At 40.0% G+C, this 16,980-nt stretch overlaps 1 protein-coding gene across 1 annotated transcript in view; it reads right to left on the bottom strand.

The window, feature by feature from the left end:
• Positions 1–16,980, bottom strand: part of ntrk2a (neurotrophic tyrosine kinase, receptor, type 2a) — a 178,664-nt gene that overhangs the window by 29,542 nt on the left and 132,142 nt on the right. The window contains exons 15-18 of the mRNA XM_041787159.1: positions 15,678–15,808; positions 5,567–5,739; positions 2,699–2,854; positions 2,209–2,293 (exon numbers count right to left, since the gene is read on the bottom strand). Coding sequence (XP_041643093.1) covers positions 2,209–2,293; positions 2,699–2,854; positions 5,567–5,739; positions 15,678–15,808 — 545 coding nt within the window. The remainder of the gene's footprint in view (positions 1–2,208; positions 2,294–2,698; positions 2,855–5,566; positions 5,740–15,677; positions 15,809–16,980) is intronic.

Genomic DNA, 16,980 nt, shown 5'->3' with positions numbered 1-16,980 from the left:
CAGTGCATATATCCCAGTTAAGGAACCATATATGGCCACTGTGGTCAACTTCCCTCAATTCTCTGTGATACAGTAGAACCAGGGTGATTTTTCTAAGACAATCAGTGGAGATCAGTAAACATCATGCAAAGTGACATCACACCATCCGACCAATCAGCAGTGACTCCGAGTGTCTCAAGCTTTCTGATTTCTCCAGAACGTGAAAAAATGCAGTTTTACGTCACTTTTGTTCCCAAACAAATGGCCCTAACATCAAAACTAACCTGGATAACTTAAAGAAACTCACATGGTGAATAGTAATGCTAAACGTCATGATAGGTTTTGTTTGTGTAGTAATTTAAGCATAAAATTATGAAGGATAATAGTTCTATATAGTGTAGTTGGATGTTGCCACAGTTTGTTGAGAAAAAAAGGGTGATCCAGTGGTAATTTTGATGAATTTACAAAATTTCAAGGTATAAATAGTCAAAATGTTTCATTTTGATCAGTTTTATAAACATAAAATAAATAAATTAGACTTATTCTATTTATATGGGTTTTTATTTGTACTGTTAGCCTTATTTCTTCATTATCTAAAGCGCAAAAGCTCACATTGCTAAAGCTCATGTTGCTAAAGCTAACTCAGATATACCTAACTAAAATAGGCAACTAGAGCTAAGCTCACAAAGCTACATAGATACACCTATGTAGCTATGTTAGCTTTAGCTACGTCTGATAAAGCTCAAGTTGCTAAAGCTCACATTGCTAATGCTAACTAAGCTACATTAGCTTATGTAGTAATATTAATTACCTTACTAGTGTATCTATGTTAGCTTCTGCTACTTCTGCTAATGCTTAAGTTGCTAAAGCTAATGTTGCCAAAGCTAACTTAGCTACATTGGCTTATGCCTTGCTATTGTAGCTATGTTAGCTGTAGCTAAAGCTAATATGCTATGTTAGCTTTAGCTACAGCTAACATAGTTAAAGCAAGCCACAATTTGTATAACTACTGTATTTCTAAAACAGGTCTATGCATAATTTAATCCTGGGTTAAATCTTTGACTGTTTTCCTCTATTTTATTGATGAAATGTTGCTTAGTCTGTAATGTTTGCTATGTGGTTATTTTATTAACGTAATGGCCAGACTTTGCTTATGATTACAGATGATTTTTTTTAATTAATAAACAAAAACTGGAAATATGTTGTGCTGGCAAACTGTGGCACTTCCTTTCCGAGATAGACAGCATCTCAGATGAATGGGCTGTGAGAGTGGCCATCAGAGATGAATGATCTGCAGCCAGATCCCTCTCACTTGGGAGAGATTTTAGTATTTTTTTACATATTTCATTTGATACCAAACATGACCTGCAATTCAAAAGAACAGCGGTGACGCCTCCTTGAGATCTTCTCAAGAAAAGTCTTCGTTCTGATTTCCCCTTTAAACTGGCACTGTCTAAATCAAAGCTTTACTTTCTGTTCAGAAAAAAAAAAATCTGATTTTATTTTGATAGAAAAAAGAACTTACTGAGGTGATTAAATTTGCTAAACCAAAGAAAAAAGCTACATTTATACAAATAGAGAAGCAAAAAAAGGTAGAGAAAAGATTAAAAGTTAAATATGTGATAGTACAAAGTTCTTTTACTTTTGCCTTGTCCACAGACCTGACCTGTGAGGTATCTAGTACCACTGTGGTCACTTAACTTTGGTGCACCAAACAGCATGTCATTAACGCATTTTCACTCTTCAAATTCTATCCAATAATTTAGGACCTTAATCCCAGGGTGATTAACAGTTTATTAAAATGTATTGGTCTATAATAATTAATAGTTAATGTGGCCTTAAAAGGAATTCTTAGTTTAAAACAAGAATAGGATGTACCGAGAATGAATAAAACAGTAATAAAATATATTCCTCTTCTGTATTACTCCAAGCAAAGTCCTTATTTAACATAAAGTAGCCTTACAGACCCGACACTGCATGCCACTTAGCTCCCCTCCCACTGAGGTCATGTAATTATATACAGGGTAGCATCACAGTGAGCTTCATGTGTGTTTAACTCCACTGCGCTATGCTCAGTTTAATTGACCTACCACAGCAAGCTTCTTATCGTAAGTCTGCGGCGTCCGTCAGTCATGCCCATGCAGGAGGGAGGAGCAGAGAGGGACCCATGCAGCAGGGAGAGGTGAGGCTAAAAAAGGGGCCAGAAAAGATATCGACACATACACCTACCCTGTAGTAGTCCGTGCTGTAGACGTCTCTGGACATGCCAAAGTCTCCGATCTTTACCAGCAGGTTCTCCCCCACCAGGCAGTTCCTTATGGGTAAAAACAGGATGAAAAAGCATGCAGTTTCATTGAGTTAAGATGCTTTATAAAGCCTACGCTATAGTTATCAGTCAACCCTATATGTGGTTTAACATCATGTAACTTGAGCACTGGATGTTTTGTTACATTTTTTTAGATAGCTGATTTTTCTATATGTTATTTTTAGGGCAATTATTTTTAGTTCTTTTATGTGCACTGACTACCTCTTGTGTGTACACATCAGCTCACCCCAGCTTCATGTGGGAATTTTTATCAAGGAGCTAGAAGGATGAAGTCCAGCACAAATAAAAGTAAACAATTTGGTTGTTTGCAGTCACACATACTAAAAACCTCAACGCTAGAAGTGCCAACACTTTAGAGACAGCAGGAGAGTTTGGTGACAGTGAGTGACAAACCTGGTGGCCAGGTCACGGTGCACAAAATGCTGTGAGGCCAGGTAGACCATGCCGGATGCTATCTGCTGAGCGATGTGCAGCATCTGAGACTGAGTCAGCTCCACAGGTCTGGTGGTCTGACCCTCCGCCATCAGGACTGCATCTGGACCGTGAGCCCTGTGAGGGAAAAAAGTAGATATTGTGTGCTTGACTTTTTTTTTCTTCTGCTGTGTTTTAGCTCCATGTTAAGTACAATCTGCTCTTCTTTGGGAACATTTAGAGGGTTACAACGTACAGATAGTGTTGTTTTTGTCGATTTCTACAAATATCTTTATACCTTTCCCACATCTTTTAATCTACTGATACTTTACTGTAGCTGTACAGTAAGGATCAATCCCACACCCCTTGCCCATGTCACTTAAGTCTACTACTTTTTTATGCTCCTGTGTCCCAAGTCTTTTGGAATGAGGGGATAGATACAGACCTCTTCAGACTGATATTTTCATAACCTTGCCAGGCTGATGGACTGTCCAGATTCCATATCTGTCAGGGGTCAGAATGAGGCAGCAGCTACAGGCAGGTAGTTTAGTTACACTGCAAACTGCTATTCAACTGTATCAGCTCAGGTGTAGCTACAGTACTGCAATTTCAGTAGAACTAGTCCATATTTCTTGATTAGAAGAAGAGCAAAGAATCTAACTGAAAGATCAAAAGTGGTTCTTGCTTATCTCTTCACCAGCATCAACATGAGTTTGATTCATCAGCTAGTTCCAGCAGTTAGCAATGACTACTAAGCAGTTCACTCCAGAGCTGTGCATGCCCTCTTTGTCATTTGCATCCTTGCTCTGATCGCCCGTACTGAATGAAAAAGACAGAACTTTTGTCCGATCACACTTTGAGACTTTTTCCAAGGTCCTGCCCTTCCCAAACACTTTCAATGAGGTGTTTCTCAGATGAATGTGAGATATATCCTGTGTTATGGATAAGTGAAACACTCTATCTGGCATGTCAGGTTCATACTTTCCAGAGGCACAATTCAAACCAAATGTTACGGGAAATTTCCCAGAACCTTACAAATCATCAGCAAGGTTTGAATACTATATTGTTCTCTGCAATGGTCTTCTGGGGAGGAGGGAGCAGAGAGGAGCAGAAAAAGACTGAATAAACTGGTCAGGAGTGCTGGTTCTGTCCTGGACTGTCCCCTGAACTCTGTGGAGGAAGTGGGTGAGAGGAGGATGTTAGCCAAGCTGACATCCATCATGGACAACCTCTCTCACCCTCTGCATGACACTGTGGGGGCTCTGAGCAGCTCCTTCAGCCAAAGACTGCTACAACCATCCTGCAAGAGGGAGTGTTACCACAGATCCTTCATACCAGCTGCAATCAGACTTTATAACTATGTACATGTCTGACTGCACCTTACATGCATGTGGATGCATAGATATACAGTATGCTGTATATATGCTGATATATGTATGTATGTATAGATATGTGCAAACACTGTATGGACACCTGTAGATGATGGAAATGTATTTCAAATATGTAAACAGAGAGCAAAATGCTTATACTGTCACATTAATATGTTGCACATGATGTGTGCTTTTCTTGTATTCTGGTCTTGGTCCTTCTATAAGCACAAGTGTACATATGTTAATACAGTGCTTAGAAAAATTCACTGCCTTGAATGCTTTACCCTTTGATTGACTTTATAAATCAATTATGGTCAATAAATTTGGCTCTTCTGACAGAAAAAAAACAAACAAACAAACAAAAAAAATGAAAAAAAAACCTTCTATTTTAAAGTGAAAACAGATTTCAACAAATTAATGTTAGTTAGATAAAAATATGTTATGTAAAATAAGTAACAGCATAAATATTCCCCCATTTAAGTCAGTTTTTAGCAGATGCACCTTTGGCTGAAATCACAGCACTGAGTCTGCGTGGATAGGTCTCAATCAGGCTTGCACATCTGGACACTTTTACTCCAAGTTGTACAGGGATTGGGCGTGAACAGCTCTTGTCAAGTCCAGCCAGATTCTCTATTGGTTGGTTTGAGGTCTGGGCTTTGACTCGGTCACTCCAGAACATTCACCTTGTTGTCTTTGAACCATTTCTGTGTAGCTTTCGCTGTATGCTTCGGGTCACTGTCTTCCTGGAAACTAAATCTTCTTCAAAGCTGTAGTTCTCTTGCAGACTGAAGATTTTCCTCCAGGATGTTCCTATATTCCGCTGCATTCATATTACACTATACTTGAACAAGCCTTCCAGGGCTGGCTTCCAAGAAGTATCCCCACGGCATGATGCTGCCACCACTGTGCTTCACAGTGGCGATGGTGTGTTTCTGGTGATGTGCAGTGTTTGGTGTCCACCAAACTTAACGTCTTGTCTGATGGCCAATCAGATCTCATCAGACTGAAGAACTTTATTACACTTGAGCATAGAGTCTCCCACATGTCTTTTGGCAAACTCTAGTCAAGATTTAATTAGTTTTCTTCATCATCAGCTTTTCTTTGCCACTCTCCCATGAAGCTTTGACTGGTGAAGAACCTTGGCAACAGTTGTATGCAGAGTCTCTCCCATCTCAGCTTACTCCTTCAGAGTAGTCATAGGTGTCTTGGTGGACTCTCTCACTAGTCTTTCTGCACATTCACATAGTCTGTGAGGACGGCCTGACGAAGGCAGGTTTACATATGCACTATGTTCCTTACATTTCTTGATGATAGATTTAACTGAACTCTGAAGTATCCAAAGATGTCTTTATCTTATGACAAAAATTGACCAGTTAAACACTGGAAAATACATATCTATTTAAGCAAATTGCCTTTGTTTACAATGATATTTACATTGGACTACATTTAAATGTTGATGTGATGATAAACAGGTGTGTACCTGAGGAACTTGTTGAGGTCTCCATGTTTCATGTACTCAAACACCATGATGAGAGGGTCGCTCTCCACGCACACGCCATAGAAAGTGACAATGTGTTCATGTTGAAGGTTGGTCAGCAGCTCAGCTTCCCGGTGGAAATCCTTCCTGGCATTTTCACTGGCCTCTTTAAGTGTCTGCACAAACACACACACAGAAGTGACATTTTAATACACTGACAAATTAAAAACTCACACAGTATGCCACATACACTGTTTCCAATTAGTCACGTTCACAGTGCATCCAGTCTGCTCCACTTCATTTGGCGGATGTCCAACTGAAAATGTAAATGTCTTATGTTGTAAAAAGTGACTTACAGTGACTCGACACAAACAGAGTGATATTACAGGCTCAGAGAACGTGCCGCTACAATGGCAGAGCAGAAAAATAATGGAGTCATTCCATATTAATGTAAGCCATTATGATGTACAACACTGTTTACATTCATTAAATTCCCTAGTTCCCTTTGAAAGTCATCATGGTCTGCCTTCCATGAATCAGGAAACCTGTCAGGGATGTTGTGTAACACAAGCATCTGTGAGCGAGTGAGAAGAGAGAGAGAGGGTGAGAGAGTCAGAGAGAAAAGAGGAGGAGACGCAGGAAATGAAAGTGATACGGGATCTCGATTTATTTCACATCAAAGCAGGAAAAATATAGAAAATTCCTCCTGTCCTACATGAATAATTGATTGTCTTCCTACAATCTATGATATGGATATACATTTGTGTGTGCGCCCTGCCTTTGTGCTAACATCTCACATGGAAGCTCCTGTTACAAATAAAGCTTTAAAGGACAAGGAGAAGAAAGCTCAGGAAGGAGGAAATGAACGCGACCTTTCAGCCACAACGCTGAGATACCAGAAAATGAGACGGGCTGAAACTCCACCCACCCACATTTAAGTAATCATGGGTCATAAAACCATGGCTTGGTCATGTACATTACTGTAAGTAATGTGATATTACATGATGATTATGGGCTGGATTGTAACTCTGTGGATACTGTATGAAAGCCTGAGCTTCAACCTCGGCCTGAAATGTGATATCAGACATGTGTGGGAAATCTGTGTCTGCTCACTGGGCTGAATTTACAATAAGAAGAGATTCTTTGTTTCACCTTTTTTTTTCTAAACATTTTGTTTGATAATATTTAAGAGCAGGGAAAATGGCTTTTTTTAAATGTTGAAGCCAACCATTTTTAAAGGTGTAAATTTGTAGCAATGCTTTTGTAATAAAGCTTCATGCTTCATTTCCCTTTCAGCACACTTTGCTTTAGCCATGCCAGCGTCTCCCTGCAGCCACGATGATGATAAATAAATCCACCACTGCTCCTTCATTTCTTATTTCACTCGAATAAACTCTTAGCTCAGTGTACAAGTCAGTATTCATCTGCACCTTTTGTAATCAAACATTGACCTTTTCAATCATTCTCCTATTTTCCTTTCAACCCATAACAAATTCCTTTTTCCATGGTTAAGTTCCCAACCTGGGTTCAGGCACACCTAGATAAAGCACCAAAGATCTGACTGAGTGCAGGGCCCTGCCTGCTCTGACATTTTCAGAATTAGATTTGCAATTATTGTTTTGTAAAATACTGATTTCATGATGTACAACATCACATTTGAGCAATCTTAAAAGATCTTGAAGAAGATCAGTCCATTTTTCAAAGAAAAAAAAATCGAGATTATAGTCAAAAATTTACAAAAAAAAAAAACCATATTGTTTTTGTAGAAAGTTTGAAATTTTGACATGATAAACTCAACATTTTCATGATTTTAAAGTCCTAAATTTACATATTGAATAATAAAAAAAAAAAAAAAATACAAGAAACCAAACTGGGAACAGTGGTCTACAGAGATGTACTTTCTAAGGCCAGATAATGATGACATTGGGATGATTCTTGGCTAAAACCACAGATCTGTACTACCAGTAAAGAGTGCAACTTGATTGAGATTTTAAATACAGGTTGTTTAACCTGAATAATATCCATTCTAATCAAAGATATATATATATATATATATATATATACATACATATATATAAAGTGTCTTGGTTTAATGGTTTAATTCAGTATGAATTAAACCATTTGTCAAAATTAAGACACTGAGATTACTTCAATGCAAATTAATTAAATAACTGTGAACGGAGGCAAAATAGGCAAAAAAGGCAAAAATGGATTGAAGCTGGCTAAAAGAAGTGGTAAACCTGGGTGCAAACTGTTAAAAAGCAGCAAAAATTGCTTGAATGAGGCCAAAAGAAGTGGCAAACATGGGTTCAAAGATGTTTAACAATGGAAACAGTGGTTTAAATGAATGAAAACAGTAAAATTTGGTTTGAAGTGGAAAAATAGTTCAAAACTTCAAAACTTCAAAAACTTCATCAAGAGGCCAACTGGACCTGATTGAGTTTTGCCTTGACAAATGTTTGGATTACCATGGCCTGGATGAATATGCACCTTCATGGACAGTGGCAAAAATGGACGACAAGCAGAAAAATTTGGTTAAGAAATGGTAAAAATAGGTTAAAGGTGACATAAGGAAATAGCAAAATGGACATAAAAGTTGTGGAAGGGGGTTAAAAAGTAACACAAACAAATAATTCCAACATCAGAACCCAGCAAAAGCTTGACATGCTTTAGCTCCAAAATGAGGAAACTGTTAGCCACTGTTAGCACCAATAACACTGATCAAACACAAATGTGTAGCACTATCAATAAACCACAGCTGGGGAGGGCCCATTCTCAAGGTTTTTCAGGGGCCCAGCCAATTCTGTGGACAGCCCTGGGTTAAGGTGTGCCCAGTGTACGCGGGGTCCAGCCTGTGGCGTCTTTCCCACATGATCCCCCAAATCTCTTATCCCTATTTATGAATAGAGGCATAAAAAGCACAAAAACAAAGCAGAATTCTCCCTGAAGCTCTTGAATATTGTAGAACTTATGCAATAAAGATTAGATTTCTAAAGTATTACTGAAGTCTGTCAGGGTTAGAAGCTTTTCAAAAGCAGCATTTTTAAGTGGTTTTGTGCCAATACCCCCAGGATTTAGCTTTATTTATTATCTCTATTTGATCAATAACAGTCCACTAAAGACTTTAATGAATGAATCTGAAAATGACACTGTACATGCAAGGGGTGGGACAAAATATCGATACAGCAATATGTCATTGTCCTGACTCTTGTGCCACAGTTAACAAATAGCTGGTGCCAAATATCAATACTTCAATTAAGAAGAAGTGCAGCATTGTGAAGAGATTTCCCTGGAACATAGATTAAATGCTTCATGGCTCCTTAGCGATGCACTAATGACATGAATATAAATAATATGAATGAAGGGTTAATGACAAAAGAGAGGAAAGAAATCAACAATATTCTGGGCTGCCCTGCAAATTCCTACCCTGGTGCACACATTACACCTGGCCCACTGGAACCAGTATTCTTCACTGGATGGTAAAACTGTGAATAATGTTGAACTCAGGAGAGGTAAAAGAGCCTGTGAGATATCTACATATGCACCATTTCCTGTATCTATCTCAGCCTGTGACTCACAGCAGCATTATTCTCAGGGAAACAGTCATAACGTTGACTGTTCGTCATCCAGTCTGAGCACACTCGTCCCAGGACAAATCTAAAGCAATCAACAACCTCCAGCTCAGGAAGCAGCAGCTCATATTAACATGTGTGAAGGCAGCATTATTAAAGTGGGTGTTGATGATTGATGGTATACAGGAGCAGAGCATGCATATTTCTGTATGTACGTGCACGTGTTCCCATGATCGATGGGGCCTCCGAGTATGAGGTACAGTAACAGTAAAACTCATTCCTGTATTACGCCTGACTGGCTGATTGATAGCCAACTCTACACCCAGAACCATTACGCTCGATTAGTGGCTGTAGCTTATTGTAATGAGCTATACACGGCAGAACATGTTTCTGTAATATACCATGCACAACAGAGTGCAACATAAGTGCAGTAAGTACATGAGGAACAATGTAGTCAGAAGGGGGGGGGGGGGGTTAAAGGAAAATCAACTTCAAATTACTTCATTGTTGAACAGAGAAATTGGCTGTAGTGATGATTAAATGAACTGACAAATCTTGGCAATACTCCATGTTTCTTGATAATGTTTTTTTTTTTTTTTTTATCAGGCTGCAGCACAAATACTAAAGAAACTTCCAGAAAGTCAGTGTAAGAGGCAGAGAAGTCTGCAACACAATTTCAATATTACAATGCCTGTGAATGGTGTAATAAATCCTGGCTATAACAGCTTTTAGAGTTAACTCACCTACATAAGTACACTGATATGACTATGATTAAATAATTAGTGACTTTTGAATGCCTCACTTATGGGTAACATTATCACTTTCCCTCCAGGGATCCTTTCCAGTGCTTGAAATCTTTCTAACTTCCTCACAGAGAGCCCATCTCCTGAAGAAATTGTGTAAACATGCTCTGAAGGTTTCTCTGCAGCTGGGAAAATACAGTAACAGGTGCTGTAGTTTTGCTTCTTAGGCTGGGCAAACACTACACAATTTCAAGTCCAACTGTAGGCAAGGTTTACCCACTCTGATGACTGAAGGACTGGTCCCGAGAATACTACCACTCCCTGTCACATCAGAGTCATATTTCGGAGATGTCAGTGATCTCCAAAATGAATTTAAAAGGAAATTTCTAGAGTTCAGGGACTTCTCACTAGTTGCTGGTGTACTCTTCCGCCCTCTCCACCGTTTGAGCCAATCAGCATCATATGAGGAGAATGTAGTTATGGGCGGGGTTAAGTTGTACTCGAAGCTGTTTGCAATGGTGGCGTCCACTGCTGTGATGACTTTAGACATAGCTTTAGCATAGCGTCAGTTTTACTAGAACTTGACCATGTTTCTATATTAAATAAAGAATAAAAACCCCTAAAGCTTTTCATAATGTGGAAAAGGTTTCCGCTCCTGCCCACCTGCTTTGGCATGAGTTTATAATAATTACAGGAGAAAGGGTTAATTGCTGTGTGAGTGGTTGTATACAATGGCTGCCAGTGGAGTGATTACCTTGGGCATAGCCACAGCTGCAGTTTTGTCAGAACTGGACAACATTTCTTTATTGAAACAAGGGCAGAGAGCAACACTGAAAGCTTTTCATGACGAAAAAGATGTTTTTGCTCTTCTCCTGGTCTGCTTTGTGTTTGCAGTTGTCAGGGGTTGAGTTTGCTGGTCCATCCAATGGCTGCTATTAGCTCGCATGTAGCTGTAAGAAAACGTCAGTTTAATCTGAACTGAGCCACATTTCTTTTTTAGAGCAAGCCTATATAGCCACAAGCTTGTCTTGGCAGATGAGATGTTTTGGCCCTGGCATCAATTTTCATTAATCGAGAAGCTCAGCCAGTAATTATCTGCGCTAGCGGCAGTCCATCAGCTCTGGTTGGCCCTTTATGAATGTGGCAGATTCTTCCAATCACCTCCCAAGAAGATTTATTTGGGCTTTTTGTGCCTTTATTGATAGAGGAGGACAGTGGGTGGAATTGAAATGACTTGAGAAAGTAGTTCTTACCATTTTTAAACTTGATTTTTATTTCAGTTTCATTGCGAGGTCCAAGTATTGAGCTCAGTTCAACTTTTGCTGTCAGTAATGCTGATGTGAACAATCACACATGTTAAAATTGTTTCCATCATAAATATTTATACCTGAATGGTACTAGTAACCTTTAATGCCTTTTTAAGAACATATAAATACTGAAGCATTATTTTAATCAACACACTAAATCCACATTTGTATATCTTCAGTGGAAGCTTGTGAACTAAGGGGGGCTGCTCTGAGTCATGATATTCCAGGGCTAAAAAGGGTCCCACCCTGTCCCTGGACAATGCATTGGGGGGTTTTCTCCCATTTCTGGTAATTAAAGAACAACACAATGCCAAATATTCTGAGTATGATTTGTATTTTTGTAGCTGTACCAATCGGGTATCACTCAATTTTTACTAGAATCTCACCATTATTGCTTTTAGCTCAATGAGGAGGGGCCTCATTGTTCTTTGCCCGGGGCCTCAAAATGACTAAGACCACCTCTGTGACAGAGAAGGCATTTCCTTCACAAATGTAGTTAACTGATCTCAAACTTAAAGCTCATTTCTATCATATATCCTCTCACCACTGTACCTAAGCAAAGAAATAGTCCCTCTTTGTTTGCTTTCTAATTTGGGTGAATTGGCCCTTTAAAACCAGGCAAAGTGAAGGCAATTTCATAATTTATTAGAAAATTCTGTCTCCCCACCAGCTTTCATCACATCTGTTGTTTGTTGATGCAGCACAGAAGAGGAGGAAGAGACAAGTGGAGAGAAATGTTGAGTCATGTTGTTGTCGTCAGCTGACAAAAAGATGAGGACAGGAAAAGCAGGAAGAGTGTACTATAAGCAGGTGGTACATTAGCTAATTGAAAAGGAAGAAAGATCCAATTGAGCGAGTTAAATCAATAAAGTGACTCTAATGATTAAATGATTCATCTACATCGTGTCTACATGCTGTTTAAGGAGCACATTTTTATATTTAGTCTAAGTCAAGTGCTGATTATAAAATGTTTTACCAGATTTGATGTGCAGTCAGCAATGCAGCATCTTGTTTTACAACCAAGAAATCTGCTTCCGGGGAATTTTTCCAGGTGCATATTTTACCGAGCGCTCACAGCGAACTGAAGCTAAGCTGGCAGCAAACATCAACGGGGCCAGCGAGAGGGTTAGAGCTAAGCTGCAGAGAGAGACAGGAGGTGCAGGAGGAGAAAAAGAAGGTGGAGGATTTAGGTAGAGGAAAGTGAGATTGAGGAACTGCAGAGGATGGAGAGGGAGAGAAGCACTGCAGGTGAGAGTTAGAGGTGAAGGGCTGAAGACGCAGGAAGTGGAGGGGTAAAGGAAGGAGCGGGGGGTCTCTCACTGGTCATGTATTGTTAATGAGAAGTTCTTCACCAATCAGATCCTGTTTCACCGCAGACCAGGAGAAAAGGCATGCTTGATGGGGAGATGGAGGATGCTTGCAGGAAAACCATTTAATTGAACCCAGGAAGTCAGCGGTTTGAGTGTAATTCCACCTTTTTGCTTAAAGAAAGAAACGATTTTCTAACAATAGCCGAGGAAACTGAGGTTAAGAGATGACGAACATAGAGTCTAAACTGTTCAAAGGGTATGTGAAAGATTTTCTTTAAAGCTGCCACAAATCCATCACGCATCAAGCCATCATCTCCTCAGATCTGCTCAATAGTTCACATGAATCTCGAGTATCAGATCTCAGCACAGAAAGCAATAACTGCAAATCTGGTTATGACATTAGGGGCTTTATTTTTGTGCCAACATTTACTCTCAAGGATGAAGGATTTCCAGAATATCTCATATTAAAACTCCTCATAAATTGAGGATCTTTCTTTATAAAACATGCTGGAGAATATTTGTTTTCCTTATTGCACAATCGGCCCTTCTAGGTCTGGTGTTTGGTTAGTGAGAGTGAGAAAAATAAAGTTTGTGCTTTTTGTCTAATGAAAAGACTGGGATGAATGAATGATTTATCTTTTATCATCCCTTTACAAACCCCTAGGATGGTCCAGGCCAGTATACCCTGTAAAATGTATCCCTATAGCGTGTGTCCTAATGGCATGTAATGCAATCCAGCCTCGGAGACAAAGTGATGTGTGATTCCACTGATTCCCGGTAGTACCCTGACAGCCCACAAGTGACGTGGCAGTGCATTGTTTCTGTCCTGTTCCTATTTTTCTCTCTTTTGCTCACATTGAGATCGGTGAGGAACAAGAAAACAGGGAGATGACAAGGGATCAGGAGTGTTGGACAGGAAGAGTTCCTTGATTTTCTTTGACTTAAAGGGATACTTCAACATTTTGGCAAATTCGCCCATTGCCATAATCCCTATAGTCTTAGTAATAGGTTTGTTACCTTTAGTTGTCAGTGCAAGCTATTTTTAGATCGGCGCTGCCAAGTTTGGAGCTGCTGTTCCAACTCAATGTAAGCAGACGGTATTCCGGCTTTCCCTCCTCAAACTCATCAAATACACAATCCAACAACTCCAAAATGCTCACGTGGACAAATTGTGACCTGTACATTCACCAGGCTATGAAATAATAACATATAATTATGTAACATTACGACACATGGAGCAAATACTCTGAACTATTTCTTGAGTAAACCACTGGGCGGAGTGACACAGTGCAGCAGCCATGTCTGGAGTGTAGTTCCAGCTTTGCATTTAGCTTTAAAACATCTCTGTCTCGTAATGTTCCATGATTATTTCATAGCGTGGTGAATGTGCAGGTCACAACTTGTCCACGAGAGTGTTTTGGAGTTGTTGGAGTTTCAGTTAGTGTGATGCAATACTTGAAGCAGTTAGGACATTTATGTTTCAAATGCTAAATAATCTTTACAATATCAGGACAATAATGACACTGATCTTGCTCAGGTCTGGAGTAAAGGATGGATGAAGTGAGGAAACACAGCTGAGGATACTGTCCAGGTAGTAGGGTTTCCATGAGCCCCTGGTTGTGGATGTCACAAGGGCCTGAAACCCGCCTTTAGTCTCCAGGCATATTAAAAGTGGTGAATAGGCCCAGGAAAAAAAGAGATGCTGTTGAGCTTGGCCTTGACTCCACGTGTCAACATGTGTCAACCTTGACTCTGGCCCCACTTTCTCCAGCCCCAGGTTGGGGCACACTTGGCCCCGTGACAAAGCCTTAGCACCCTACATGCCTAAAAACTGATGCACAGGTCTGTATGTTTAATTCAATTAGTAATCTGCAGTGTCAAAAAAGGAATCCAGTGTTGTAGTGAAAAAAAAACTGCAGTTCCTCAAGTGTCAACTTGAGGCTAGCTGCAAAAATTCTGGAAGTTACATACGCCAGGTTAAAAAGTTTATTTTTAACTTACAGCCTGATTAAAAAGAAATGCTCTGAATTTTTCAGGTCTTTGTGTGGACACACAAGTGAGGGAGAATTATTCATAACTCATCCATTTTGGTTTTTAAAAAGGATTCACGTTAGGTGTAATTGGGGCATGGCTGATAGGGATCAGCATGGGACAGCTGTTTGTCAGCAGGAGTGAGGCCTGCTAACGTTGCAAGGCAGATGGACTAGCCGGATTCCATGTCTGTCATAAGGCTTATCCATCTTGAAAATCTGAAACGATTGTGCCAAGTCTGAAAATGCACGGCACCAATCAGCCTCATTTGAGGAGAATAAAGAGGTAAATATGGAGGTTGAACTGGTTGAACTACCCGTAATGAATGTGACCTTCTGGGAATTTTTTAAAAAGTCCTGTCCTTTCCAGACACTTTGTATGGGGGGTTTCCCATAAAGCTTTCACAATTGGCATTAAAAGATATGTTCAGTAACCAAATGGATGATGTTACTCAGACTTTGTCAAATACTTTCAACAGTTAGGTCTCGATTCTCTTTCTGGTCCTGCTGCTAATACTTCTGTTATTTACAAAATCTACTGCAAATGTATTGCCACAGTGCCTGGCATATGTACAAACATGAGTCTTTTTGCTCTGCCAGATGTGTGTCCTCTTCCAGTTTAAAACGTATTTTTACTGGATCGGATTCAGCTCGAGCTGACTGCAACTGTTTATCTAACATTTAACGGTTAGTTACGATGGCTGACAGAGGACAGTGCTTTTCCTCAGACAACCAACATGGATGTGAAACTTTCTTTTGACAGCATCAAATGGTTTGTGAATTCCTCTAGTGTTGTGGATCTTAATGCTACATGTCTTCTTTAAAGCAAACACAGTATCCCTTTTGACAAATTCATTTAGGAAAATGTGTAGAAAGTTTCAGCAAGGCTTCCCCCCGCGTTTCCCTTGAGCACATCCCTTAAAAAGACAGCAGACAAAGCAACAGTTGGGCACTATCGTGGCATCTTTTAACTTTAACTCTATGCTACATGAAGTAAGATTCATTTAAACCAATGCCTTCCCCTGAACTTTGGTGAACGGCTTGTTGAATCAAACTTTTTCAAACTTAGTCATTGAGTTTAACATTTGAACCACTCAAACTTTTAAATGTGTTGCTCAATAAAAGAGATAAAAATGAGCATCAGACTCTTACCTTGACAGCCACCAGTATCTTCTCCTGGTCAGGTGAGAGGTTGTAACATTCAGCCAGGAAGACTTTCCCAAAGGCTCCCTCTCCCAGCTCTCTCTTCAGTACAATGTTGTGCCTCTTTATGTGCTGTACGACTGTAGAAAGGGAAAGAGACACTGTCAGAAATAGGAGGAAGGAAGGATTATTTCTCTCTTGGTAAAATAGTTACCCCCAGGACTGACCTTTAGGCCTCGATGTGAATTTTTTGGTTTGCTTAAGGACTCACAAGAAGCACTACTTGGTGGCTTTAAGCTTCCACAGGTAAGTGAGAGTACAGTTGTGGGTCAAGGTGGTATTTTCTGGTTGTGTAATTTTTTATTGTAACTAAAGGCAATGGAAAACCATGAGTCATAATGACCTTGTACTTCCAGTTCCTGGAGTCAGAGTGGATATTTGTGTGTTTGGAGGAAATCCCTCCATGCATAGTTGGACACCACAGCTGACAATACATATCAGAGCAAAAACCAAGCAAGTATCTCAAAGGAACTTCCTGCAGAGCTCAGAGACAGGATTTTTAAAAAGGCACAGATCTAAGGAAGGCTACAAAACAAATTCTGCGGCACTGAAAGTTCCCAAGAGCACAGGTGATGGCCAAGGAGGTGACCTAGAACCTCGATGGTGACTCTGACTGAGCACAGGGAAAATAAAATAGGAGCACCCTCCAAACAATAAACTTCTTAAGGTGCACAACAAAAATGGACTTACTGGAAAACGAGATGACAGCGCTCAAAAAAGGTCCTTAAAAGTTGTTTTATTCAAGCAAGGCACAACAGACGCTGACTCGTGACATCATCTCGTTTTCCACTCTGACTGAGCTCCAGAGAACCTGTGTGGAGATGGAACAAAGTTCCAGAAAAACAACCATTGCTGCAGCCCTCCACCAATCTGGGCTTATGGCAGAGTGGCTAGACAGAAGCCTCTCCTCAGTGCAAAACACATGTAAGCCTGCTTGAAGTTTGCAAAAAAAGCACCTTAAGTGTTTCTCAGACTGAGAGAAACAAGATTCTTTGGTCTTATAATACCAAGACTGAACTGTTTGGAGGAAACCAGGCACTGCTCATAACCTGCCAAAACCATCCCAGCAGTGAAATGTGGTGGTGGCAGCATCATGCTATAGGGGTGGACCTAAAAACACAGCCAAGACAACATGGGAGTGGCTTAGGGACACAACTCTGTGAATGTCCTAGAGTTGCCCAGCCAGAGCGCTGACCTAGACCCTATCGAATATCTCTGAGAGACCTAAAAATGGCTGTCTACAGACGGTCCC

Source organism: Cheilinus undulatus, linkage group 5, assembly GCF_018320785.1.
Source record: "Cheilinus undulatus linkage group 5, ASM1832078v1, whole genome shotgun sequence".
Classification (NCBI taxonomy): Eukaryota; Metazoa; Chordata; class Actinopteri; order Labriformes; family Labridae; genus Cheilinus; species Cheilinus undulatus.
Note: the sequence above shows the minus strand (reverse complement) of the source record. Positions and strands in the feature narration are given on the sequence as shown.